Source organism: Phacochoerus africanus, chromosome 5 (assembly GCF_016906955.1).
Source record: "Phacochoerus africanus isolate WHEZ1 chromosome 5, ROS_Pafr_v1, whole genome shotgun sequence".
In the NCBI taxonomy this organism is placed as follows: domain Eukaryota; kingdom Metazoa; phylum Chordata; class Mammalia; order Artiodactyla; family Suidae; genus Phacochoerus; species Phacochoerus africanus.
This window is the reverse complement of record NC_062548.1, coordinates 29,960,241-29,985,889: the sequence shown is the minus strand read 5'-3', so window position 1 is coordinate 29,985,889 and position 25,649 is coordinate 29,960,241. Positions and strand designations below refer to the sequence as shown.

General features: G+C 49.9%; 1 protein-coding gene across 1 annotated transcript in view; it reads left to right on the top strand.

The window, feature by feature from the left end:
* VPS35L (VPS35 endosomal protein sorting factor like) overlaps positions 1-25,649 on the top strand; it is a 115,553-nt gene that overhangs the window by 80,645 nt on the left and 9,259 nt on the right. Inside the window, exons 25-28 of the mRNA XM_047780388.1 lie at positions 202-279; positions 1,444-1,558; positions 12,404-12,543; positions 19,899-20,064. Of these exons, the coding sequence (XP_047636344.1) occupies positions 202-279; positions 1,444-1,558; positions 12,404-12,543; positions 19,899-20,064 (499 nt within the window). The remainder of the gene's footprint in view (positions 1-201; positions 280-1,443; positions 1,559-12,403; positions 12,544-19,898; positions 20,065-25,649) is intronic.

Below are 25,649 nucleotides of genomic sequence, written 5' to 3'. Positions count from 1 at the left end.
CAGATGTTTGCTCAAGCTGAGACTGAATCTGGGTGATGACCCCTCGGCCGTGTCAGGGTCTGGCGCTAACCACTTGTGGTTCTGGCTAGATTGTTCTTACTGATGCGTAGGCAGGTAATGTCCAAGTCGCTGTGGAAGATGTTTACTCTGAATCAGCCAGCATTTCATTCCTATTTCTTTTTTACTGATTAACAAATCTAGAGTGTGAACCGGTTGGCCATGGAAACAAGAAAAGTCATGAAAGGAAATCATTCCAGAAAGACGGCCGCATTTGTCCGGGTATGTTCTTAAGATAAGACTCACAGACTTTGAACTCCAGTGGGCTGTTTCTTTTGCAAATTTCAGAATTGTTATTCCCAGAAAAAGATTAAGGGTGGGTTAGTATTGATTTTCCAGATTTTTCCTTGTGTATCTGTGAACGGTCCAATTTTTTTAAATGTTTTCAAAAGAAATGATCAAAGGAGTCTGAACTTTAATACATGCTATGGGAAGGTGGTTGAGAGATGGATTTGCAGTTTTGCTGAATTATCTCTGGCTTGTGCCTGTAACTGGAAAGCCTAGTTTCCCTCTTGATAAGTTCCCATCTTTTTTTTTTTTTTTTTCCTTTTTGTGGCCATAGGTGTGGGTTTTGGAAGTTCCTGGGCCAGGGGTCGAATCAGAGCTGCAGCTATAGGCCTGTGCCACAGCCCCAGCAACACCAGATCTGAGCTGTATCTGCAACAGCTGGGATTTGACCCCTGGCCTGGGAACGTCCATGTGCTGAGGGTGCAGCCTTAAGAAGAAGAAGAAAAAAAAAGTGAATAATAAAAAGATTCCAATGAAAAATAAGCATCCCAGCCCTGCCCTCTCTCACCTTATACCTCTCTCCTGACAGTCAACCACCTGAAACTCTTGAGCAGTTTCTTCTTCACATTACCTATGTTTTGGGGGGTTTTGTTTGCTTATTTGTTTGTTTGTTTGTCTTTTTAGGGCTGTAGGTGTGACATATGGAGGTTCCCAGGCCAGGGGTCTAATTGGAGCTGTAGCTGCAGGCCTACACCACAACCACAGCCACGCCCGATCCAAGCTGCATCTGCAACCTACACCACAGCTCACGGCAACACCAGATCCTTAACCCACTAAGTGGAACCGGGGATCAAACCTGTGTTCTCAAGGATACCAGTTGGGTTTGTTACTGCTGTGTCGCTAGGGGAATCCCTCCTGTATATTTTTAATTCCTGGGTTTAAACAGCTGCTGCTTTAACTTATCAGTATTGTTATCTGTTAGGCGGTGGATGAGGATTTATTTTTCACACACCATGACACACCTTAGCTGCCCATCCCCCTCCTCCCAAAGGGGCAGAAACTGCAGAGGCAAGGGGGAGAATTAGGGTTCATGACGGGGAGGTTAAGAACAAAGCGAAGGAATCCGCCGCATGTAACCCGCTGTTTGTCCCCCTCTAGGCCTGTGTCGCCTACTGCTTCATTACCATTCCCTCCCTGGGGGGGATCTTCACCCGCCTCAATCTCTACCTGCACTCGGGTCAGGTGGCCTTGGCCAATCAGTGCCTCTCCCAAGGTAAGCCCATCCCTCGCCTCTCCTCTCCAGCCCTCCCCAGTTCCTTACAGACGCCTCCTCAGCTCTGTGTCTGTGTGTGTGTGTGGAGAGAGAAATGACTTTAACGGGGAGGGAAGGAAAACAGAAGTGATCCATCAGTGATGACTTTTACATCTGTTTCTTGAGGAGGCGGGACCTTGGACACGCACACATTTATCGAGTCCGACAGATGACAGGGTATGGGGACGTTCCCGTTAGGACCTTGCTAAACCTGTTGGAGACAGGCCAGGTCAGGCGGCTCAGACACCCCGGGCTGAGTGTGTCCAAAGGCTTCACAAGTCCGGCCTGCTGGTTCCTACCCCGTCACGTTCGCTTGTTGTCGATGCTGGTTTGGAAGCCCAGCCATGCAGGAGTAGAATCTGATCGGTGGAGAGAGAATACTCTCTGGGGCTTTCTGTTAGAGATCAGAATTCTGCCCAAGACCCATTTCTTTTTGGTTTTTTGCTTTCGTTTTTTTCTTTTCTTTCTCTTTCATTTCTTTCTTTCTTTTTCTTTTTTTTTGCTTGTTACGGCTACATTTGTGGCATATGGAAGTTCCCAGGCTAGGGGTTGAATCGGAGCTGCAGCTATCATCCTACACCAGTCACAGCAATGCAGGATCCAGGCTTGCATCTGCGACCTACCCTACAGCTCAGGCAACACCGGATCCTTAACCCACTGAGCAAGGCCAGGGATCGAACCCCAGTCCTCATGGGTACCAGTCAGGTTCGTTTCCACTGAGGCATGGCGGGAACTCCCTGTTTTTTTCTTTTTTTTTTATTAGAGGTAATTAATAATGTTGTGCCAATTTCTGCTATATAGCGAAGTGACCCAGTCATATGTGTGTATATATATATATACACATTCTTTTTTTTTTGTCTTTTTTTGCTATTTCTTTGGGCCGCTCCCACGGCATATGGAGGTTCCCAGGCTAGGGGTCCAATCGGAGCTGTAGCCGCCAGCCTACGCCAGAGCCACAGCAACGCGGGATCCGAGCCGCATCTGCAACCTACACCACAGCTCACAGCAACGCCGGATCCTTAACCCACTGAGCGAGGGCAGGGACCGAACCCGCAACCTCATGGTTCCTAGTCGGATTCGTTAACCACTGCGCCACGCCGGGAACTCCACATTCTTTTTTATATTATTCTCCATCATGGCCAAGACCCACTTCTGTACATGGTGCAGAGACATCCCAGAGCCAGGATTGTGCTAGTGGGGTCCTTCCCACTGGGGCCTCGGTGTCACACCCACCTGAGCGGCAGGGAAGACAGGTTATTAATTTACCCTTCGCTCTGTCTGTCATTGACCGAGGGCTACTTCTGGGGCATCAGCATCCTGGTCCTCGAGCCAGGGCAGGGGCTGGGGGGAAGCCCTCAGGCAGAGTGTTTGAGTCCCAGGTGTTTGCTGCCTGCTGCCCTTGTCACCTCCTGGGTCGGCCTGTACCAAAGTCGTGTAGGCAGAGCCCCGCTGCGAGGCTCTCCCCAGCGGCTCTGACTCAAAAAGTCAAAGAATCCCGGTGCCATTTATGGAGCGTTCGGTGCGCGGCTAGCCCTGTGCCCACACCCCACCCTGGCAGTGGCCCTGGAAGGCCAGTTCTGTGGTTGGTGCCTCGGTTCCCAGGTGAGGAAACTGAGGCAGAAGGTAGCGAAGTAGCTTGTCTAGGGTCATGGAGGCAGCTCTGCCCTTGAGCTGGGTGGCTCAAGGTCATGCCCTTTCACAGCTCTGCCGGACAGCACATGCAGTGCACACAGGCGGCGTCAGTGACTGCGGGCGGCTTCTGCAGCCCCATGCGTGCTGGCCTGGTGTCCTCCGTGACTGCCTCCCCTCGCTTCCACCTCATCTCCCACATGGCATCACCGTCGGGCCTGAGTCAGGGGCTCACCACCTGCTCCAGTCGGTTTGGATGGACACTCTGGATGGGTGGAAGGGGGGTCCTTTCCCTGTTCTTTTAGCGCTGGACAGGGCAGTTCTGGTATCTTGATCTGGATCTCTGTTCACGTGGGGCTGCCCTGGGCACTGAAGTCTTCAAACCCGATTGCCATCCCAGAGCCTTTTCACACTGCTTGGCTGCGCTCCCAACTCCTGAGCACCTCCTGAGTAAATTCCCTGGAGTCTGGTGCCCGCTGGCTTTTTGTCCTCATCTCGCACCACGTTGTACCTATTTTGACCCGATCCCCTAGAGGGCTTCATGCTATTTTTTTTTTTTTTTTTTTTAAAGACAGGAGTTCCCGTCGTGGTGCATGGTTAACGAATCCGACTAAGAACCATGAGGTTGCGAGTTCGATCCCTGGCCTCACTCAGTGGGTTAAGGATCCAGTGTAGCCATGAACTGTGGGGTAGGTCAGACTTGGCTCGGATCCTGCGTTGCTGTGGCTCTGGCGTAGGCTGGCGGCTACAGCTCTGATTTGACCCCTAGCCTGGGAACCTCCATATGCAGTGGTTGCGGCCCTAGAAAAGACCAAAAAAAATAAGGCAAAACAAATTCTCAAGCTAAATAAAGGTTCCCCGCCCCCACCAAAGATCTGCTGCTCTCAAGAATTGTTGGAGGAGAGCGACAAAGGGCCGTTTCCTGGCTGCAAGGCCCTTGGTCCACACCCAGAGAGAAGCAGCGTCAGAATGCCCTGACCTGGGTGTGGGTCCTTAGTGCCCCCAGTGGGGGAGCCCTGGACACCTCACCTGCCTCACCCGCCTTTTAAGCAGCTGCAGGGGGCAGGAACGTGGCGTCCACTTCATGCTGAATAATTTATCTGATGGTGTTGCTCCAGTCTCTAAATGCTGCGGGGCGCTAAGCCTTAAAAGCCTGTTGTTGTTGTTCCGAAAGCCACAGGCAGCAGTTGCTGGCCAAGATAAATAATACATTCAATTACGGAGAATGGGAAGGCTAAATATAAATTAAATGGAGCTCGTGGCAATGGGCTGCTTTGGTTCGTCTCCCTGAAACCTTCTCCCGCTCGGCAGCTTGTAAGACATCCCCTTGCCTCTGTTCATTTTCTGGCCTCCCTTGATCCCCCTCGGCTGTATCTTCTTTATCAGGCTGTGGCTGTGCCAAGGGCTGGTCAGCCCCGCACGTGAACTCCCACTGAACCCTTGGCCAGGCGGGTGTGGGATGCTGACGAAGGCTTATCAGAAGGAGGCCAGTTCTGGTCCTTGGACATGTCGGTTCAGCATGTAGACCGGGTCCTGCGGGGATTCGGTCGAAGGTCACCCAGGGCCCCCAGGGATTTAGCAGAAAGAAGGATCTGTGCATCAGTTGTTTGCTCAAGTACTTGTCAGTTCGATGGACGCAGAGATGCCCCTTCAGCCTTTCACCATCACCGAGTAGCTCCTTGCCCTTGTTTGTCAGTGGTTCTTTCTGGAAGTTACCACCATTCCACAGCAAGAGCAGGCTCTCTTCCCTCTATTTTTATCTTGGTTCTTTCAACTTTACAGCGTCTAACCTCAGAAAGGAAGGTGTTTTACAATGGAAGTAATGGAGTTCCCATCATGGCGCCGCAGAAACGAATCCAACTAGAAACCATGAGGTTGCAGGTTCGATCCCTGGCCTCCCTCAGTGTGTTAAGAATCCAGCGTTGCCGTGAGCTGTGGTGTAGGTCGCAGATGAGGCTTGGACCCTGCTGCGTTGTTGTGGGTGTGGTGTAGGCCGGCAGCTGCAGCTCTGATTCTACCCCTAGCCTGGGAACCTCCATATGCCGCAGGTGTGGCCCTATAAAGATAAACACAAAAAATAAAAGACAAAAGTATGCCATGGCGCCTTGGAGCTGTAGACTCCATGCAAGCCTAGAGTCCTGAGAGCCAGCTTCTCATGTGCAGAATCTTGAGAAATCTGCCAGAAGGTGATCATGGCTGCTCAGTAAATGTTGAAGGAATGAATGGTCCTGCGTGATAATAATGGCTGATAATTCTTTTCTTTGTTTCTTTTTTGGCTGCACCCATAGCAGGGAAAAGTTCCTGGGCCAGGGATTGAACCTGTGCCACAGTAGCAAGTCAAGCTGCTGCAGTGACAACGCTGGATCCTTAACCAACTGAGCCCTAAGAGAATGTTTTTTCTTTTTGAGCATTCCTAGTGAGATTGATAAATGTGAAATGAGACCAAACCTCTCCTGGTATGAACCTAACTCCTGAGCAACCCTGCTGTTGAGAAGAGGCTCATCAAAGCCTCTTGGTGGGTTTTTGGAGTACCGTTGTGGCACAGCAGGTTAAGGATCCAGCATTGTCCCTGCAGCGGCTTGGATCGCTGCTGTGGTACAGGTTTGATCCCTGGCCTGGAAACTTCCACATGTTGTGGGAGTGGCCAAAAAAAAAGCCCTCTTGGTAGGTTTTAAATAATTCGTTTTCCTAATTATAGGACCAAGAAAAGAAGATAGATTTAAACATACACTGAGTCTTGTAGACACGTTGCGTGGTGTTGTTGTGCTGGTTTGATTGTGAGGCACATGGGAGTGCGGCAAGGGAAGCCTACAGCCTGCTGTCGTGAAGCCCACTGGCCACCGTGAACTCTAGCTGCTGATGGAGGTAGCCGGGGCAGTGGAGGGGAGGAGAAAAAGGATTCCGTCTTTCCTGCCTTAGAGAGTAAGGCACGACTCATGATGGAGAGCAGTGGTCCGTCTCCACTCCCCAGGTCTTTGGGATTTATGTGTTTATGGTCATGTGACTAGTCCTACTGACAGAGCATCTTCTGAAGAACAGGTTTGATGTGGCTGTTCTCTCAAGCCTGGAGGCCTCTCTGATGGCTTTGGACCAAGGAGGTCATTTTTGCTATAATGGTTCCCAGGTGGACAGATGGCCTGAAGCTTGTTATGGGCCTTGGTGTCTGAACACGCACGATCCATCCTCCTTAGGGGGGTGAGGGCTGGGGTGGATGGCCCCTCCTGATGGAGCCCACGGAAGAGGAGCAGGGGTGAGCCTGCCCATAGAGTCCACTCAGCCTCTTCGAATTATAAACACTTATGGTGTGTTTCCTCCTGCCAGCAGTTCTGGGCTGTTTTTTCCATGCAAGCCCCTGTGCCAAGCATTGTGCTGAAACAGGAATGCACTTAAAGAGACTCCATGCTGCAGGGGAGAGCGAATCTGTTTACAGTTATACAAAGCCGTCCATGATACATGCCATGCAATATGTTCATAAAATGGGCCAGGGAATTTCAGAGAAGAGAGCAGTGACCCTTGGCTTGAACGAGGAAAACAATGTTAGAAGCTTCTTAAAGAGGTGGCATAGAAAAGTCTGGAAGGTCAGGGGGAATCTGACCTTTGCTGAAGTGAGGCAGGGGTCATTCTAGCCTAAGGCACAGCGAGAGCAAAGGCCTAGAGGCTGGAAAAACAGTGCATCTGTAAGGAATGAGTGGGAGATCAAGTTAGGAAAGTAATTTGGGGACCGATTGCGGAGAGAACTGAATTCCTGGCAAAGCAGTTTAGTTTTATTTAGTACATATTGTTTGCTGAGTGATGGATCTTCAGAGAAGGCAACTGACATCCGAGGTGTGATGTGACTTGCCTGGGAGCCTCTGGCTACTGAGTGACTTCAAGTGGGCTCTCCACCACTGTGCTGCTCTGTAGGTTAGTCCTCCTGTCCACGAGCCAGTGTTTTATTTCTAACCCCAAGCACATGTGGTGGCTAGAGAGCTGTTATTATAGACTGAACATTAGATAACCTCATTTAGGAGATAGTCAGAATGAAGGGAAGGAATGCCTAATCCTTTCTGCGTAGGGAAATCCAAGCTTAATATCTAGAGAAAGACCTTCACGACTTCCTGTGAGCTGCTGCGGGGTCAGCAGAAAGGTGCATCGTCCCCACAGTGTCCCAGAGGTGTGAGTCAGGTACCTCGTGGGCTGAGTGTGCTTGGAAACCTTGCCAATTCAGAGGTAAAAGAGGGAGACCATTCCGGCACCTTCCCTGGTGCCGCTGACACTGCCATGTCACTTCTGTGTCTGAGTGGACTTTTCGCATTGTGTGGACATTCAGAGCGAAATTATTTCTTTATTTAAAAAAAAAAAATTTGTAGGGACTTTTTAATTTTATTTATTTATTTATTTATTTTTAGGTCTGCACCTGCAGTATATGGATGTTCCCAGGCTAGGGGTGGAATCGGAGCTACAGCTGCTGGCCTACACCACAGCCACAGCAATGCAGGATCCAAGCCACATCTGTGATCTACACCACAGCTTATGGCAATGCCAGATCCTTAACGCACTGAGCGAGGCCAGGAATGGAACTCGCAACCTCATGGTTCCTAGTCGGATTCATTTCCCTGGTGCCATGGTGGGAACTCCCTGAGTTATCACTTCTTGAATGTCTCTTATGATTCATATAGGGGATCATGGTCCATAGCAACCATGTCAAGGCCACTGAAGGATGCACTCCTTCCCAGAGGTCACAGTTAAATCTGAGTTTATTTTATCTCATATAGAGTACGTTTGAGGAGACTGTCCTGTTTCCTATGGAAAAACAGGCAGCTTATACTTTATTTTAAATCGTAGTGATTTTTATTTTCATTTTTCATGCTCATTTGAAAAAACTCTTAACAGTATGGAAATGTAGATCTTAAAAAAAGTAAACAGCCCCCAAAGGAAAGTCACCAGTAACTGGCTCTGTCTCCTTTCCTCTGAAGAATATCCACTGTTCAGGAACCCCTGCTGTGGCAAAATGGGATTGGCAGCATCTTGGGAGCGCTAGGACGCAGGTTTGATCCCTGGCCCGGCACAGTGGGTTAAAGATCCGGCATTGCTGCAGCCTCGGCTTGGGTCTGGACTATGGCTGGGATCTGATCCCTGGCCCTGGGACTCCATAGGCTGCGGGCTGGCCAAAAATGGGGGAAAAAAAAAAAATCCACTGTTCACAGTTTGTGTGTTTCTCTTGATTTCTTTTTCTTCTATGTAGCCATTTAAAAATATTCATTCTCATGTGCTCTCTGCCCTCTTCCCCCATCTATCTTTCTACTATTACATATACACACAGTATCCCCCCCCACCACCTGAGAAGTGAGCACTCATCTTCCCGTGTATTTTTCAATTTGCTTTTATTTGCCCTTTTTTTTTTTTTTTCACTTAGTAGTAAATCTTGGTCTCTCTTCCTACCCACCATGTTGATCCATGTAGAGCCAACCTATTCTTTGTAATGACTCTTTAGTAGTGTGCTTTGCTTCTCTTTTTTTTTTTTTTTTGGCTGTCAGGGATGAACTAGAAATTATTTCCCTACCCCTCCCCTTCATTTTTTTTCCCCAAACTCCTCCTGAAAAATATTTGGACTCTCTTCAGTTTTGTTTTGTTTTTTTTTTTTTTTGGCTCTACTGACAGCGAGCAACCTGCACCTTAATTTCCAGCATTTTGAGACTTTCAGACAGTTGTCTGATTGATATTTTGGTCTCTTGGAACATGGAACCCTGTTGTTCAGACAGACTCGGGTGCAGAGCCTCGGTGCGTGGAATAGACACAGTGAGGATCTCTAGGTGGGTGTGCTCGTGGGAGGCCGCCGGCCCCTCGGTTTTCTACAGGAGCCAGAAGAGGCCTCAGAGAGGAGTTCCCGGCATCCTCCGACTAGGGTCCATAAGGACTTGGGTTCGGCCCCTGGCCTCACTCAGTGGGTTAAGTAAGGATCTGGCGTTGCCATGAGCTGTGGTGTAGGTCACAGACTTGGCTCGGATCCTGCGTTGCTGTGGCTGTGGTGTAGGCCAGCAGCTGTAGCTCCGATTAGACCTCTAGCCTGGAAAACCTCCATATGCTGCAGGTGTTGCCCCAAAAAGCAAAAAAAAAAAAAAAAAAACCAGAAGAACCCAGTTGTTTACAGTAGTTAGATTGCATAGGTAATCCAAACATAGCTAGTTTACTTAGTATCTTTTTTTTTGCCTTTTTAGGGCCACACTTGTACTCCATGGAAGTTCCGAGTCTAGGGGTCGAATGGGAGCTGCAGCTGCCGGCCTGCACCACAGCCACAGTAACGTAGGATCCTTAACCCACTGAGTGAGGCCAAAGATGGAACTCATGTCCTCATGGATACTAGTCGGGTTTATTACCGCTAAGCCATGATGGGAACTCCAAAGTTTACTTACTGCCTTCAGCTGAGCCCTTATTTTTACTTTCTTCCAGGGTTTGCTAGCGACCTGTCTTTTGGTGACCATTCTGTCGTTTTAGTGGCTTTGTGTTTGGATGTGTTTTGATTTCTCCATGTTCTCATGGAGCCTTCTGGACTGTCACGCTCCTTTGCTGTTCTGCAGACCTTTGGAAACTGGAAACAGGAAAGGCTGAAGTTTCAGACAGAAAATTATCAAAAGTTCTATGATAATTTTCTAACAAGCCTCCGTGGTCCTTACTGGGTATTGAAATGAAAGGTAGACTGCCCGGCTGAATTTCACTGTTGTTGTAACTACTGCTGTTTGCTTCTGGCTGAATGTCTCCAAATTAAACCTTTCAGAATATGCACCATTTGCTATTGGAAAGTCATATACTGCCTCTTAGCTAAAGGATTTGGAACAATTTTTTTTCAAACCTGTTGAATTATAGAAGCTTGTTTGAAAAAAAATGGATCAGGAGTTCTCACCGTGGTGCAGAGGGTTAAGAACCTGGCATTGTCTCTATGACGACACAGGTTTGATCCCGGCCCAGTGCAGCGGGTTAAGGATCCAGCATTGCTGCAGCTGCGGTTTAGGTTGTGGCTTGCCTTCATTCCCTGGCCTGGGAACATCCATATGCCACAGGTGTGGCCAAAAAAACCCAAAACAGAACAAAGAGGGAGTTCCTGTTGTGGCTCAGAGGAAACAAATCTGATTAGCATCCATGAGGACACAGGTTCAATCCCTGGCCTCACTCAGTGGGTTAAATGTCCGGTGTTGCCCGAGCTGTGGTGTAAGTCACAGACGCAGCTCAGATCCTGAGTTGCTGTGGCTGTGGTGTAGGCCATTGGCTACAGCTCTGATTCAACCCCTAGCCTGGGAACCTCCATATGCTGCCGGTGGGGCCCTAAAAAGACTACATACATACATATATAATAAAATACCTTGGGACAGGGCCTAGGTGTTCCTCTGGTTTCCATGACAGTGCCACTTACTGCTGCATGTGGGCCAGAGAAAAGACCCTGCACTTCTGTCTCCCTGAGCGGTTTCTCTCCCAGAGCCCCTGTGTCTAACCTCTTCCTGCCCAGAGAGGCGAGATCAGCTGCTTCCTGTCCTCAGAGCAAAGCACACGACAGGCTCCCGTGGGTCGGTAGGTGTTCATCAGCACACCTACGTTGTCAGCTCTTGCCCGCTGCTGTCCCCTGTGTTCCCACAGTGCCCAGGAGGGCGCCCTGTCACAGTTGGCCCTGAATAAATTTGCTCAGGTGAGTGCGGGAAGGGCGAGAGCAGCCCGGGAAGGGGGCCCCCCAAGCAGAGGTAAGTTTATGCTAAAAGCCCTAAGAGGAGGACATGCCGTACTGTGGTTTTTGCTTTTGAAGAAGGAAGAGAAGGCAAAACCCACCTGGCCAGCTTCAGACACACTCTTCTCATTAAGGGCCGGCCTCTGTCCCGGGCCAGGGGTGGCAGTTGTCACATTTGGCCCCCTGGTGTGCTAGATGTGGTTCGGGTGTACCCCACAGCGAGGTAGACCAGGGCAGCATTCTCTTTGCATCACTGCAAGCCGTTTCGGGGTGGAAGCGTATTTGGACCATGCAAACGTTTGATCTCGTCGGGTAGTTTAAAATTTCATTTGTCAGGTCAGTGTTGTGTCTGTTTTGACCTGAGGCTCTTTCTCATGGTTCGGACTTTGGCAGTTGCAGAAAGAACTCTCTCTCCCGCTCCGTCTCCCCCCACATCCAGGGCTTCTCTCCCTCCCGCCCCCGCCCTGTCCCTGTCCTCTGCTGGCTCCCTCTGGCTCAGCCCCATTTCCCCTTCATCCCGCCTCCTCTCTCTCCCTCCCCCTCCCCTTCCTTCCTTTCTCTCACCCTTGGAGGTCTGCTTGTTTTACAAACTATCTTCTTTTTTTTTTTTGGCTTTTTTTTGGCTTTTTTTCAGGGCTCTTTCACCTGGAGCGGAAGTTCCCAGGCTAGGGGTTGAATTGGAGCTGGAGCCACTGGCCTACAGCACAGGCACAGCAACGCAGGCTCTGAGCGGTGTCTGCAACCTATACCACAGCTCACAGCAGCGCCGGATCCTTAACCCACTGAGCGAGGCCAAGGATCGAACACGTATCCTCATGGTCACTAGTCGGGTTTGTTTCCTCTACACCACGACGGGAACTCGTAGTCAGAAGTCTTTAAAGCTCTGTGTGTGCTTGCGTGTGTGTGTGTGTGTGTGTGTGTGTGTGTGTGCGCGCGCGCACGCGCGTGTGAGTGCGTGTGTATGCATGTGTGAGCACCTGGGTTCCACCACCGTCACTGGACCCTTCTTCATCCAAGACTGTGTCACAGGACCGGTCACTTCTCTTTCTACGCCTCCCTTCCCATCTGTGAAGTGGGCCCCCTGACAGCACTTCCCACAGGTGGTGAATAGAAAGATTCACCGAACCAGCTCCGGTTAAGCCTCCCGTCCAGGCAACTGTGACTTCTGTGCGCTCTGTGAAAATTTGCCACATGCTTTGTTCACTTGTTCTCTAAAGCCAACTTGACTGAGGTTCTTTGAACCAAATTGCTCAAAGGAGGAAAAGAGCTAGGAGCCGGCAGCGGTGCCCTCTCAACCAAATGTCCCACCACGTCAACAACCACGGAGCAGAACACCTGCTCCCGGGCCCTGCCGCCTTCTCGGGCCCTCGGTGTGGCCTGACCTCCACGTGCCTCTTCAGGCCTGGTCCCGGGACGGTGTGGAGAAGCAGCAGACCCCGCATGCTGCAGCCTTCTCGTACACAGATGTGTCCTCTGTCTTGCAGCTGATGCCTTTTTCAAAGCCACAATAAGCCTCATTCCAGAAGTTCCAAAGACGATTAACATCGACGGGAAGATGCGGCCCTCGGAGTCATTCCTTCTGGAATTCCTCTGCAACTTCTTTTCTACGTTATTAATAGTTCCGGTACGTTTCCCCAGAAGACCTAGAGGTGATGTCTTTCTGTGACCTGCTTCATGTGTATTCTTAGCCCTGAAAGTGGAGGGACGTTCTGTCTTTCTCTGTGTTGGTTTTCCAGTCTGCGATTGGAATGTCTCAGTGTGTTTTTCTATTTCTTCTATGTCCAGGGCCTGTTGGTCAAGGCTCTGTGTGGCCAAGGGCTGTCACTCAGTGGTTGGGGCTCAGGCCGCCAGACCAAGATGCTGAGCGACCAAGATGCTGAGCGTGGGATCCCAGGGCCCTGCGCCCTCCAGCTCTCTGGTCTCGGGCAGTTATGTAACATTTCCGGGCTGCAGTTTCCTCATCTACAGAGTGGGAATCATAATAGTATCTGCATCCCTGGGATGCCCTGAGGACTGAGTGAACAAGAATAGGCCTCAGCACACGGTAAACACTGAAAAAGGCGATGGCGATGTTATTTTGATGACAAGTGGCAGGAACCACAATAAGATAGTGAAAGTCAAAGGAGATATTGCTGGAAGATGCTGGGCTTTCTTGTGGAATAGAAGAGACGAGCAGTCGGGCTGGGGCTGGAAGGATTCAAGGCCACGGCCAGCATCCAGTCTCAGGACCCTCACCCTCATTGGGGTTCTTAACCCCAGGTCCACCTACCCCATAGGGCTCTGGCCAGGCAAATAGGAATTTAGGTGAGGAGAAAAAGATATCTTTTGGGAGTTCCCTTTATGACTCAGTGCTTAATGAACTCGACTAGGATCCACAAGGTTGTGGGTTTGATCCCTGGCCTCGCTCAGTGGGTTAAGGAGCCGGCGTGGCTGTGGCTGGCAGCTGTAGCTCCGATTAGACCCCTAGCCTGGGAACTAACAGATGCTGCAGGCGTGGCCCTAAAAAGCAAAAAAAAAAAGCAAGAAAAAGATAACTTTTGATAAACCTCAGTGCTCCATTATGAATTACGGGCAGTGAGTCACAGCAACACTTGCAGTAGCTGGGACTTTGTCACCAAAATAATCAACATGTTTGTATCACATTTCAAGTGTGGAAAATATTTCAAAATACTGTTTACGTGTGTCCTTCCTTAAAAAGTGCGGTAGTTGTTAGGCCCGTCACCAGGTCTGTTATTTAAACATATTTACCAAGAAGTAATAGATTACAGTATAACAAATTCATAGAAAAAAAGTGGGTGGTTTTGTTTTTTTTTTTTTTTGCTTCTTATGGCCACACCCATGGCATATGGAGGTTCCCAGGCTAGGGGTACAATCGGAGCTACAACTGCCGGCCTACACCACAGCCGCAGCAACGCCAGATCTGAGCCACGTCTGCGACCTATACCACAGCTCATGGCAACGCCAGATCCTTAACCCACTGAGCAAGGCCAGGGATTGAACCCGCAACCTCATGGTTCCTAGTCGGATTCGTTTCTGCTGTGCCACGACGGGGACTCCTAAAAATATTTTGGCAACTCCATTTTAGCAGAATTGATTTCCTTTGTAGCCGTACATGAGGCAGGCTAGCTGCAGGAGGCTTCGTGAGAGGACTCCCATATCCCACTTTTTCCTGGTTCACCTCGTTACCTTTCATGGCACAGCTTTTCTGCTTTGTTTTTTTTTAATTTTATTGTTGTAAGGACATTTCACATGCTGCGTACCCTCAGTCCATTTTTAACAGCATGACATAGCATTGTTGACTCAAGGCACCATATCGGAGGGCAGATCGCTAGAGCTCATTCATCTTGCTTAATTGAAACGGTGAGCTCACTGATTAGCATCTCCCCATTTCCTCCTCCTCCCAGCCCTTGAATTCCACTCTGATTCTGTGAGCATGGCTGTTCTAAGTGCCTTAAGTCAGTGGACTCATACAGTATTTGTCTTTCTGTGACTGGCTTACTTCACTCAGTATAATATCCTCAGGGTTCACCCATGTTGTCTTGTGTAAAAGCATTTCTTTTTAAAGGCTGAGTAGTATTCCATCCTAAGTGTATATCACATTTTCTTTATCCATGTATCTATCATTGAACCTGTAGCTTGTTTCCACATTGTGTTGTCCTGCAGTGAACATGAGAGCACTCATGTCTCTTTGAGATTCTCATTTCTGTTATTTTGGATAAATACCCAGAGGAGAGATTGCTGGATCACATGGGGTTCCATTTTCATTTTATTATTATTTATTAGTATTTTTGCTTTTTAGGGCCGCATGTGTGGCCTATGGAAGTTCCCAGGCCAGGGGTTGGATCAGAGCTGTAGCTGCCGGCGTAACCATAGGCACAGCAGCATAGGATACGAGCCCTGTCAGTGACCACAGCTCACTGCAACGCCAGATCCTTAACCCACTGAGCGAGGCCAGGGATTGAACTGTCATCCTTATGGATCTAGTCAGGTTTGTAACCCGATGATCCACAGTGGGAACTCCTGGGAGTTCCCTTCTAAATGTTGGAAGACTCTCCATACTGTTTTCTATGGTGGCTGCACCATTTTGCATTCTTACCAACAGTGCCCAAGGCTTTTAAAGAATGGGTTTGAAAAGCATGGGTTCATTTTATGTGTTTAGGAAAAAATGAGGCCCTTTTATTTATTTATTTTTATTTTTATTAATTTTTTTTTTTTTTTTGCGGAGACATTCGGCCACTTGATATGGGATTTCAGGTCCCAGACCAGGGATTGAACCTGGGCTACTGCAGTGGAAGTGCCACTAGACCATCAGGGAACTCCCCAGTTGAAGCCTTTTTAGACAAAATGAAATCCCTGACCCACTGTATTCATGCCCCAAGTTCATACTAGAAGTAGCATTCTCCCAAGACAGCCCTCTGTCCTCAGCAAGCAGTGCTGCTCGGGGAGCGTTTCGGAAGCATTCTGCTTCAGTATTAGGAGCGGTGAGCCTCTAGGTGGACCGCAGAACAGTCTTCTCTGTGTAATTGATCTCATGCATTTCTTTTCCCAACATCTGGTAGGACCAGAAAAGTAGAATTGATTGAACAAGTTCAGTGTTCCCAGTCCAGAGGCCTCATATTGAGGCAGTTGAAATTTGTGGGCCCTGGAAGTGTTCTTCTCATCAGTTTTCTGGCACTGATCACCGGCACACAGCAGGGACGTGTCATTCCTGCTTATCTTTGTGAAAAGGTCCAGCCGGCAGCAGAACATGGTATCCAGGTGCTAAGCGTCATTCATCCCCATTCATCCCGCCTCCCCCGTCGGTATCTGTTGCTGTGGGAATGGAGCAGTGAGCACAGGAAGTGTGTCCTCCCACTCAAAGACACAGACATTTAAGAGAAAAAAAAATGTAACTACAATCATATAAAGCATCATAAAAAACGACAGGGCCCTCGGGGAGCTTCAGTTGTTTTTTTTTTTTTAAACAGCCATACTTTTATTGTCTCACAATTCTAGAAGTTAGAAGTCCCAGGTCAAGATGTGGGCGAGATTAATTTCTTCCAAGGCCCTTTCTCCTCGGCTTGGAGATGCCCGTCTCCCTGTGTCTGCACATGGTCTTCCCTCTGGGTGTGTCTGGATCCTAATCTCTCTCTCTCTTTTTTTTTGCGGGGGGTCTTTTTAGGGCCACACCTGCGGCATATGGAGGTTCCTAGGCTAGGGGTCCAGTCGGAGCTGTAGCTGCCGGCCTACACCACATCCACAGCAACGCAATGTAGGATCTGAGCCACATCTGCAATCTACACCACAGCTCACGGCAACACCAGATCCTTAACCCACTGAGCGAGGCCAGGGATCGAACCTGCATCCTCATGGATCCTAGTCGGGTTCGTTAACTGCCGAGCCACAAAAGAAACTCCCTCAAGGAGTGACATTTAATAGAAGGATTCCTGCAGACCAAGGACTCAGAGGGATATTGTGAGTGGTGGAGGCCAGGCCCCCTTCCAGCGCTCTGAGAGCCGGAGAGAGGTTTGCATCCCTCCCAGGAACCCCTTGGGAGCCACTTCGTAAGCATTTGTTTGCTGTCAGGGCAGCAGCCTGGGCAGAGACACCAGGGGAAACCTTTTCCTGCTTGGATTGCCAATAAGATCCAAGATCTTCTTCTCCTTCTTTTTTTTTTTTAAATCTGTGTTTGTCTTGCTTCAGTTGGTGGCACTGGTATAATTTGGAGGGAACTGTTAGAACCACTGAAGCGTGGCTATCGTGGAAAATTTTTTTTCCTCATGGAACAGGTTGGAAATAATCTCTCTGTCTCTTTGGTTTCAAGCCGGAAAGGGCTTGCAACAAACCTGCCCGTCTCTGTAACCCCCCTTCCACCTTTTTGAAGGTTTAGTTTGCATCGAAATGAAGTTACTGGAAGATTCAGATCGTCTCTTTCCAGGGCAGATCCTGAAATAGAGGAGATTGTGAATATCCACCCAGCAGAACAAAATCACCACATTAGAAACAGCTATTAGCAAAGAAAGACGGGAGTGAGCTGCCGGCTGAGCCGACTCTGGGAAGGGAAGGCGGACGTGGCCCCGGCAGTGTCGGTGCACCGTTTGGGCCCCTCAGGCTTTGGAACGTCACGTGTCTTCTTTCATGCTGATACCATAACAGCAGCTCCTGTATTTGGTAACAGCTGTATGGACATCTCACCCGCTCCCCTCGTTCTTACCCCTTGCAGGCATCATGCTGCGGATCCACACGTCGGATCACGTAGCTGTTAACTCCCAGCCACCTCGGCGATCACACTTCTCCTCCGTGCTGAGTTCCAAACAGCCAGCTCTGTGCGTGCCTTCCCCCCACCAGCCAGCTCCATACAGTCTAATTCCCACTAAATCATCTGTAGAGAGTCAATATAAATGGAGTAGGTAAGGAGTTCCCATTGTGGCGCAGCAGGTTAAGGACCCAACTAGCATCCTTGAGGATGTGGGTTCGATCGCTGGCCTTGCTCGGTGGGTTAAGGATCTGGCATTGCTGTGAGCTATGGTGTAGGTTGCAGATGTGGCTCGGATCTGGCGTTGCTGTGGCTGTGGTGTAGGTGGGCAGCTACAGCTCTGTTTCGACCCCTAGCCTGGGAATCTCCATATGCTGCAAGTGTGGCCATGAGAAGCAAAAAAATAAATTAATTAATTTAAAGAAATTAAAAATAGAGCAGTTAAATATCCACTCTGGAGCAAGATTTCCAGGGCTCAAATCCTGGCTCTCCTGTGTACCAGCGGGGCTGTTCCTTCCCCATCTCTGAGAAATGAGTGGGGATGGGGGTCCTGAAAGTGTCTTTCTGGAAAAGAAAAGCTGTGGTAGCCTTGATAGCACCATAAAAGATAGCTATTACTATCATTTTTTTATGGCTGCACTCACAGCATATGGAAGTTCCCGGGCCAGGGATCAAATCTTAGGCACAGCTTCCACCTACACCACAGCTGCTGCAGTGCCGGATCCTTTAACACGCTGTGCCACAGCAGAAACTCCTATTATTTGTTTTCGTAGCCACCTCAGTGCCTGGCGTATAGAAGATACTCAAATAATGTAATCCAGGAGTTCCCATCATGGCTCAGCGGAAACGAATCTGACTAGTATCCATGAGGACGCAGGTTCGATCCCTGGCCTCACTCAGTGGGTTAAGGATCTGGTGTTGCCGTGAGCTGTGCTGTAGGTCGCAGACGCAGCTTGGATCCTGCATCTCCGTGGCTGTGGCATAGGCCAGAAGGTGCAGCTCCAGTTGGACCCCTAGCCTGGGAACCTCCATATCCCACAGGTGTGGCCCTAAAAAAACAACAAAAAGTTCTCCGTTCAGCGTTATTTACCTACCAAGTGCCTGCAGTGTACCCAGCACCATCCCAGGAAGCAGGGACGGAGATGGGACACCATTTGTGTTGTGTCCACTGGGCCTTCCTGGCAGTGTCTAATCGGCAAGCACAACACATGAAGTACCCGTCCAGCTGGAGGTTTTAGGCCAGCATGAGAAGCAGATGAACCAAGAGATACTGTTGGGTAGTCCACTAAAGGAATGAATGAGGTCATTTCAGATGCCCTGAAAAAATGAGATGGGTGACGGGGATGGTGGTGGATGAGAGAGGAGACTGGGCTGGGGGGTGAGAAGGGGCCTCTGGACTCAGGTCAGGGAAGGCCTGGTATTGGAGCGAACGTGGAAGACAAGGTCTGAGGCCTGTCAAGGAGCCAGTGTGGCCACATCTTGCAGATAAAGATTCCAGTTGGCGGCACAGAACCCCGGTGGCATTGAAGCCGCCCCTTGGAGCATCCTCTGCCCTTCTGTCTGATCTGTGTGGGAGACTGGCCTCTGGGGAGCACATCACCAGGGCGTCCTTCCTTCCAGCTTCCAATCAGTTGAGCCAGCGGGAAGGGCTTGTGCTGGATTAGAGGGCAGGAGGAGAGCAAGTTCGGGTATTTATCCTGCAGCGCTCACAGAGTCGTGGTTTGGCAATGGCTTTGACCTTCCATCCAAGTCTGCAGCTGCTGCCGGGCGGCCTCCCCCAGCCTCGGTGACTCCACTGCCCGCCGCACGCTTTCAGCCCAGGGGTGGTAAACGGCTTCCCGCAGTTGCCAGGCCCTGGGTGTCATCTGTCCTCATTAGTTCCCTTCGTTCTGATGACCCTTCATTAAACTGTCCTCGTCTAGCCCTGGTGAGTGTGCCCTCAGTGTTCTTCCAGGACCCTGAGCCGTCCAGCTGGTCCTGGGGGCCGGGAAGTTGGCGCTGGACTGAGTGAGGGGCACAGCACACCGGCTGGGTCGGCAGGTGATGGCGCCAGGGCCAGGCATTTATTCTCCGGGGGAGAAGAAGTCTTTGGAGGGTGTTCAGCCCGGGAGCCGCATAACAGCATGTACTTTCTTTGGAACTCAGCTGAAGCTGCTGACTTTTTTCTGCATCCCAGCACTGATCCGGTTGAGCACTCGAGAAACAGTGTTATAAGCTCTGCAACTGTCTCGTGGGTTTTTCCTCTCCCAAGAGAGGAGCCTCAATTTAGCTGTTGATGTTGTTGAACGCCTTGAAGAGTGAGGCTCCTTTCAAAGTCAGGGCCGTGGGTGGTGACAGTGATCATTTGGGGGTTTACCCGAGGTCGGTGGCTTCTGCTGTGGCATCTGCTATGCGACCTGCCATCTAGCTTTGGTAGTTGGAGGAACAGGGCTTTTTGGACTGTTACACACCTAAGAGCAAGGTTGTAATTTTGGAAACAGGCCATTAAGCTGACAGGTAACTTTGCTTTCTTTCCTGGGACCCAGAGCTCTCAAAGCCCGTCTCCCCGAACCAGAGCGTGTTGATTAGTGCGGCGGGCAACATTTTGTCCCTTTCCTCTGATTGTCTAACTGCGGCTGGTGGCACTTTCATTTTCCTACAGCTGCCAAAGGGAGGGACCTGGGTTTCTGTCTTTTTCTTCCCCCCCCCCCCCCCCCGCCTGATTCATATCCAGGGTTATTTATCCATTTGTGGTTCTCCACCAGGATCATCCTGAACATGGAGTCCTGTTTCTTGTCCGAGAGCTGCTCAACGTGATCCAGGACTACACCTGGGAGGACAACAGTGATGACAAAATCCGCATCTACACCTGTGTCCTGCACCTGCTGTCCGCCATGAGCCAGGAGACCTACCTCTACCACATAGACAAAGGTAGCCGTGTCCCCTCCCCCAGCGCACTGCATCCCACTTGAACTTCCTGGAGGTCAAGTGCAGTGTTTTCATTTTCTCTTTTTTAAAATTTTTAAATGATTTTTATTTTTTCCATACAAGCTAGTATATAGTGTTCTGTCAATTTTCAGCTGTACAGCAAAGGGACCCAGTCACATGCATATATATACATTCTTTTTCTCACATTATCAGGCTCCATCATAAGTGACTAGATACAGTTCCCAGTGCTGTACAGCAGGATCGCACTGCTTATTCATTCCAAAGGCAATAGTCTGTTTGCATCTACTAACCCCAGATTCCCTGTCCATCCCACTCCCTCCCCCTTTTGCAGCTGCAAAGAGAGAAAAAAAGAAAACAGATTCCTGGGCCCCCTCTGTCCCTTCTAAATTAGGATCCCTAAGAAGAAGCCTGAGAATTTCTATCTTTAATAAGCATCCAAGGAGTTCCCGTTGTGGCTCCACAGAAACGAATCCGACTAGTGCCCATGAGGATGTCGGTTTGATCCCTGGCCTTGCTCCGTGGGTCGGGGATCTGGCATTGCTGTGAGCTGCGGCGTAGGTTACAGATGCGGCATGGATCTGGTGTTGCTGTGGCTGTGGTGTAGGCTGGCAGCTACAGCTCCAATTTGACCCCTAACTTAGGCACTTCCATATGCCATGGGTGAGCCCTTAAAAAGAAAAAAAAAAAAAAGCATCCAAGATCATTTTGGCAAACAGACTTCAGAGAAGCACTCTTTGGGATGGACAGTGTCTTGGGTGTGCTGTAGAATAGTCTAGAATGCTCTAGTGGTTTCATGTGCACACACATGACCTTTATCCAGGGCCTGTTCCTGCCCAGTCACAGGTGGGTCCTGATCTGGACCCTCAGGTCAGGTGCTTGGAGGAAGAAGGTGGCTGCTCCCCCACCCCACCCCCCCGCATGTATGACCCGCACTTTTGAACTTGCTGCCACACAGTGGAGCAGCCTCCTCATGTCCTCGATATAACATGGGACAGTCCCACTTCCAGACCTTTGCGACCTGGGCCTAAGCATCTTCCTGCTCGTCAGATCCTCGGTTCCAATTTGTGGCTTCTGAAAACAATGGCGCTGTTGTTCAAAGTGCTTGGGCCAGTAGATGTGTACTTCAGGGGTTAAGCAGCTGGGTCTACACTTGGAAATTTCAAGGGGCAAATTCTCAGTGCTAAGAGTGGTCTCCTGTCGTGACTCTCAGCAGCTCCCTCTGGCTGGGGTTGGGTTACATACAGAAAGATGTAACTTGGAGTTCCCATCGTGGCTCAGTGGTTAACAAACCCAACTAGTATCCATGAGGACATGGGTTCGATCCCTGGCCTCGATCAGTGGGTTAAGGATCTGGCGTTGCCATAAGCTGTGGTGTAGGTCGAAGACAAGGCTCAGAGCCCCACTTGCTGTGACTGTGGTGTAGGCTGGCAGCTGTAGCTCCAGTTTCACCCCTAGCCTGGGAATCTTCATATGCTGCAGGTGTGGCCCTAAAAAAAAAAAAAAATTCAATTAAAAAAAAAAGATGTAACTGAGTGAGGCTGGTTGATGATGTCGGTGATGACAGCTCCCGTGATCTGAGATCCTACTGCGGACCCGACTCCATGCCACTCTTTCTCTCTGAATCCTGACCACATTCTCAGGAGGAAGGACATTCATGTCCCCATTTTACGTACGAGCAAGGGGAGACTCCGGATGACAGCTTGGTTTTACCAACCACCTTGTTTCAGGGGCTCACAGCCAAATAGTGCTGGAAGTGGAATTCACTGTGGCCCATGCCTTATGCTGCCTCCTTGATTTCAAAAGAACAACCTTTTTTTTTTTTTTTTTTTGGCCACACCCGTAGTGTGCAGAAGTCACCAGGTCAAGGATCAAAGCTGAGCTACAGCAGTGACAGTGCTGAGTGCTTAACCACTAGGCTACCAGGGAATTCCCAAAATAACAGTGTTTTAATTATATCATATTACACACATGCAATAGACCATCAAGCTCAGTGAATTATCACAAAGTGAACATACCTAGGTGACTACCACCCAGATCCAGAAATCAAACTGTAGTAGCTCTGCAGAGGTCCCCTGCACCATCCACCCAGCACCACCACTTTCCTCTCTAAAGGTACACTGCTCTCTGACTTCTAACACTACAGATTGGTTTGTCAGTTTTTGACTTTTACGTAAATGGACTCATTTGGCTAGCATGCTTTGGTGTCACTGGGTTCATTCTCTCAATGTTAGGTCTGTGAGTTTCTTCTGTGTCATGTGTAGCTGTCATTCATCCTTTTGCATGGCTGTATAATATTCCACTGTATGGATATACCAGAATTTATTCATTTCCCCTGTGGATGCAGCTGTGGGCTGGTGTGAGCAGTGCTGCTGTGAACCTGCCTGAAAACATAACTCTTGTTGTTCACTTCTGTCAGATATATATGCCAGGTAACTGCTGGCTCCTGGAATGTGCCTCTGTTCAGCCCTGGTAGATGCTGTCTCCCAGTTTTCCAAAATGGTTATACCAGTTGACACTCCCACCAGGCATAAATCGAGGGCTACATTTGTTCCTTTGATGTGGTCAATCTTGTTCATTGTGGCTCTTCTGATGAGTATAGCTTGCATTTCTCTGATGGCCAGTGAGGTTGAGCTTTTCCTATATTTGTTGGCTTTTTTTTTTTTTGTCTTTTTGGGGCCACACCTGCGGCATATGGAGATTCCCAGGCTAGGGGTCGAATCAGAGCTGCATCAGCCAGCCTACACCACAGCCACAGCAACACAGGATCTGAGCCCTGTCTGTGACCTACACCGCAGCTCACGGCAACACCAGATCCTTAACCCACTGAGTGTGGCCAGGGATTGAACCCACATCCTCATGGATACTGGTTGGGCTCGTAACCCACTGAGCCACAACGTGAACTCCCTGTTGGCATTTTTATTTCTTCTCTGTGAAGGGTGCAAGGAGGGCTCAGAACAGGAGAGACACTTTCAAGAGCAAGTCGCTGCCGCGGAAGTGGGTCTATAAACCCTGTACCCTGGCAGAGGAATGGGCCCTTTCCTTGCTCTTCTCTTCCTTAAGCACATTCACTTAATCCTCTGTCTATACCACACAGCAGGGCGGACTGTGGGAGCCAGAGGAGCAGCACAGAGTGGGCGGCTGTCTTCGGTAGGTGGAGTCTGGTTGTCTCGCTTTCTAGAGATGAAAACAGAAGGGCGGGTTTTCTCTGCTGCCTCCTCAGCGCAGCTGTGTTTACTCTGGAGGCACAGTTGTGACCTGCCAACTGCCTGAGTAGGAGAGAGTTGGGGGGGACCAGGGGAGGCTTTGCAAGGGTTGGGGCTCCATTTCCTCATCTCTTTCTTATTCAAGGCAGCCTTTTAGATGGTGTTGACAAAGATTCAGACTTTGACTCGGGTCTCTTTTTTTTTTTTTTTTTTTTTTGCATTTATAAGGAAAGCCTTGGCTGTTTTCTTTCCGGATGAATAAGAAGAGACCATTCTGAAGTTACCTGGAGCAGTCACTCCAGTGCTTTCATGCGAGCATGCCAGAGAGCGTGCTTGATGTGGAAGCAAAGGATACTCTTGGCGCTGAATATGTATTTATTAATTTATACTTTTTTTAACGGCTGCCCCCAGGGAATATGGAAATTCGCAGGCCAGGGCTTGAACCCCTACCTCTGAAGCAACCTGAGCCCCTGAAGTCAGATTCCTAACCCACTGTGCCACAGCAGGTACTCCTGAATATTTATTTATTTATGTCTTTTGTCTTTTGAGGGCCGCATCCGCAGCATATGGAGGTTCCCAGGCTAGGGGTCGAATCCTAGCTGTAGCTGCCAGCCTACACCACAGCCACAGCAACTCGGGATCTGAGCCACGTCTGCCACCTACAACCACAGCTCATGGCAACGCCGGATCCTTAACCCACTGAGTGAGGCCAGGGATCAAACCTGCAACCTCATGCTTCCTAGTCGAATTTGTTTCCACTGCACCATTATGGGAACTCCCTGAGTATTTATTTAATATGCAGATAGATACAGAGTTGAAGTGTACAATGCAGGGGCCCATGGGAAGTCAGTGCAGCCCCTTCCCGCATCCATGTCACCTGCCAGGCCCTTGAAGCATTTGGGGTTGGGACCCCAGGGCCAGACAGATGCAGAGAAATCTTGGGCTATTTTTAGTGGCCATTTGCTCGGGTCTCATTTCCACCCCCCCACCCCCTCCCCGGCGAGCACCAGGTCTGGATTCCCAGGCCCCAGTCTATACTCCAGCTCCCAAGTCCCTCCCAGCTCTCACATGCGCCCTTTTCGCCTTCCTTCTGTCACCACCAAGTGTTACCATGGAAAACTCATTTCCCTGCTCGTGATCCCTTTCTTCACTTTCTCGGGGGAATTTTCAGCCTTCTGGGTTCAGCCTGGATCTCACTGATTCCATCATTACATCCCAAGGAGTTCCCGCTGTGGTGCAACAGGATCAGCAGCATCTCTACTGCACCAGGATGCAGGTTTGATCCCTGGCCCAGCACAGTGGGTTCAGGATCCGGTGCTGCCACAGCTTCTGGAATCTGATCCTATGCCTAGGAACTCCGCATGTCATGGGGCGGCCAAAAACAAAACAAAAAAATCCATCCCAAGCCTATATATTTTTTTTTTAATTATTTTTTTTTCTTTGCTTTTTAGGGCTGCACCTGCGGCATATGGAAGTTCCCAGGCTAGGGGTCGAATCTGAGCTGTAGCCACTGGCCTACACCACAGCCACAGCAACACCAGATCCGAGCCATGTTTGTGGCCTACACCACAGCTCATGGCAACGCTGGATCCTTAACCCACTGAGCGAGGCCAGGGATCGAACCCACAACTTCATGGTTCCCAGTTGGATTTGTTTCCACTGCACCTCAATGGGAACTCCACCAAGCCTAGATTTTAGGATCCTATGTCCCCTGTGCCACCCAGTACTGGCACATGCTGTTGTGATCGCCCTTTGCTTGTCTGCACAGGACGGGGTCAGCCTCTTCCCCACTGGGGCCTCCAGCTCCCAGAACCCGGCGCTGAGCAGCTTGCTCTCAACACCCCACTGGCCCCTCAGCGCAGGAAGCCTGCAGCTTGGGGGGCTGCCTGCAGGCGATCCTAGGCCTTCTCTCTTCTCCTACTGGGCTAATCTGAACAAGAGAAGATTCCAGCCCGGAGTAAGACTGGGAGTTTCTGCCAGGAACTCTCCTAGCCCTCAGTGGAGGCGGGGGAAATTCCTTCCGCAGCTGCAGTTTGCCACTCGGCAGTCGGATGCTGGGGAATGGCTGCGTCAGATTCTTTCTCTTCTTAGGGGAATAACTGGCCCCTCCACGTCGCGGGCAGCAGTGGAGACACAGTAGCCAGAGCCAGAGACGTCTCAGAAAACCTGGGATGGGGACTTCCTGTTGTGGTTCAGTGGAATCAATCCCAACTAGTATCCATGAGGACACAGGTTCAATCCCTGGCCTCACTCAGTGGGTTAAGGACCCGGCATTGCCGTGAGCTGTGGTGTAGGTCACAGATACGGCTCAGATTCCATGTAGCTGTGGCTGTGGCTGGTGGCTACAGCTCTGGTTCAAGCCCT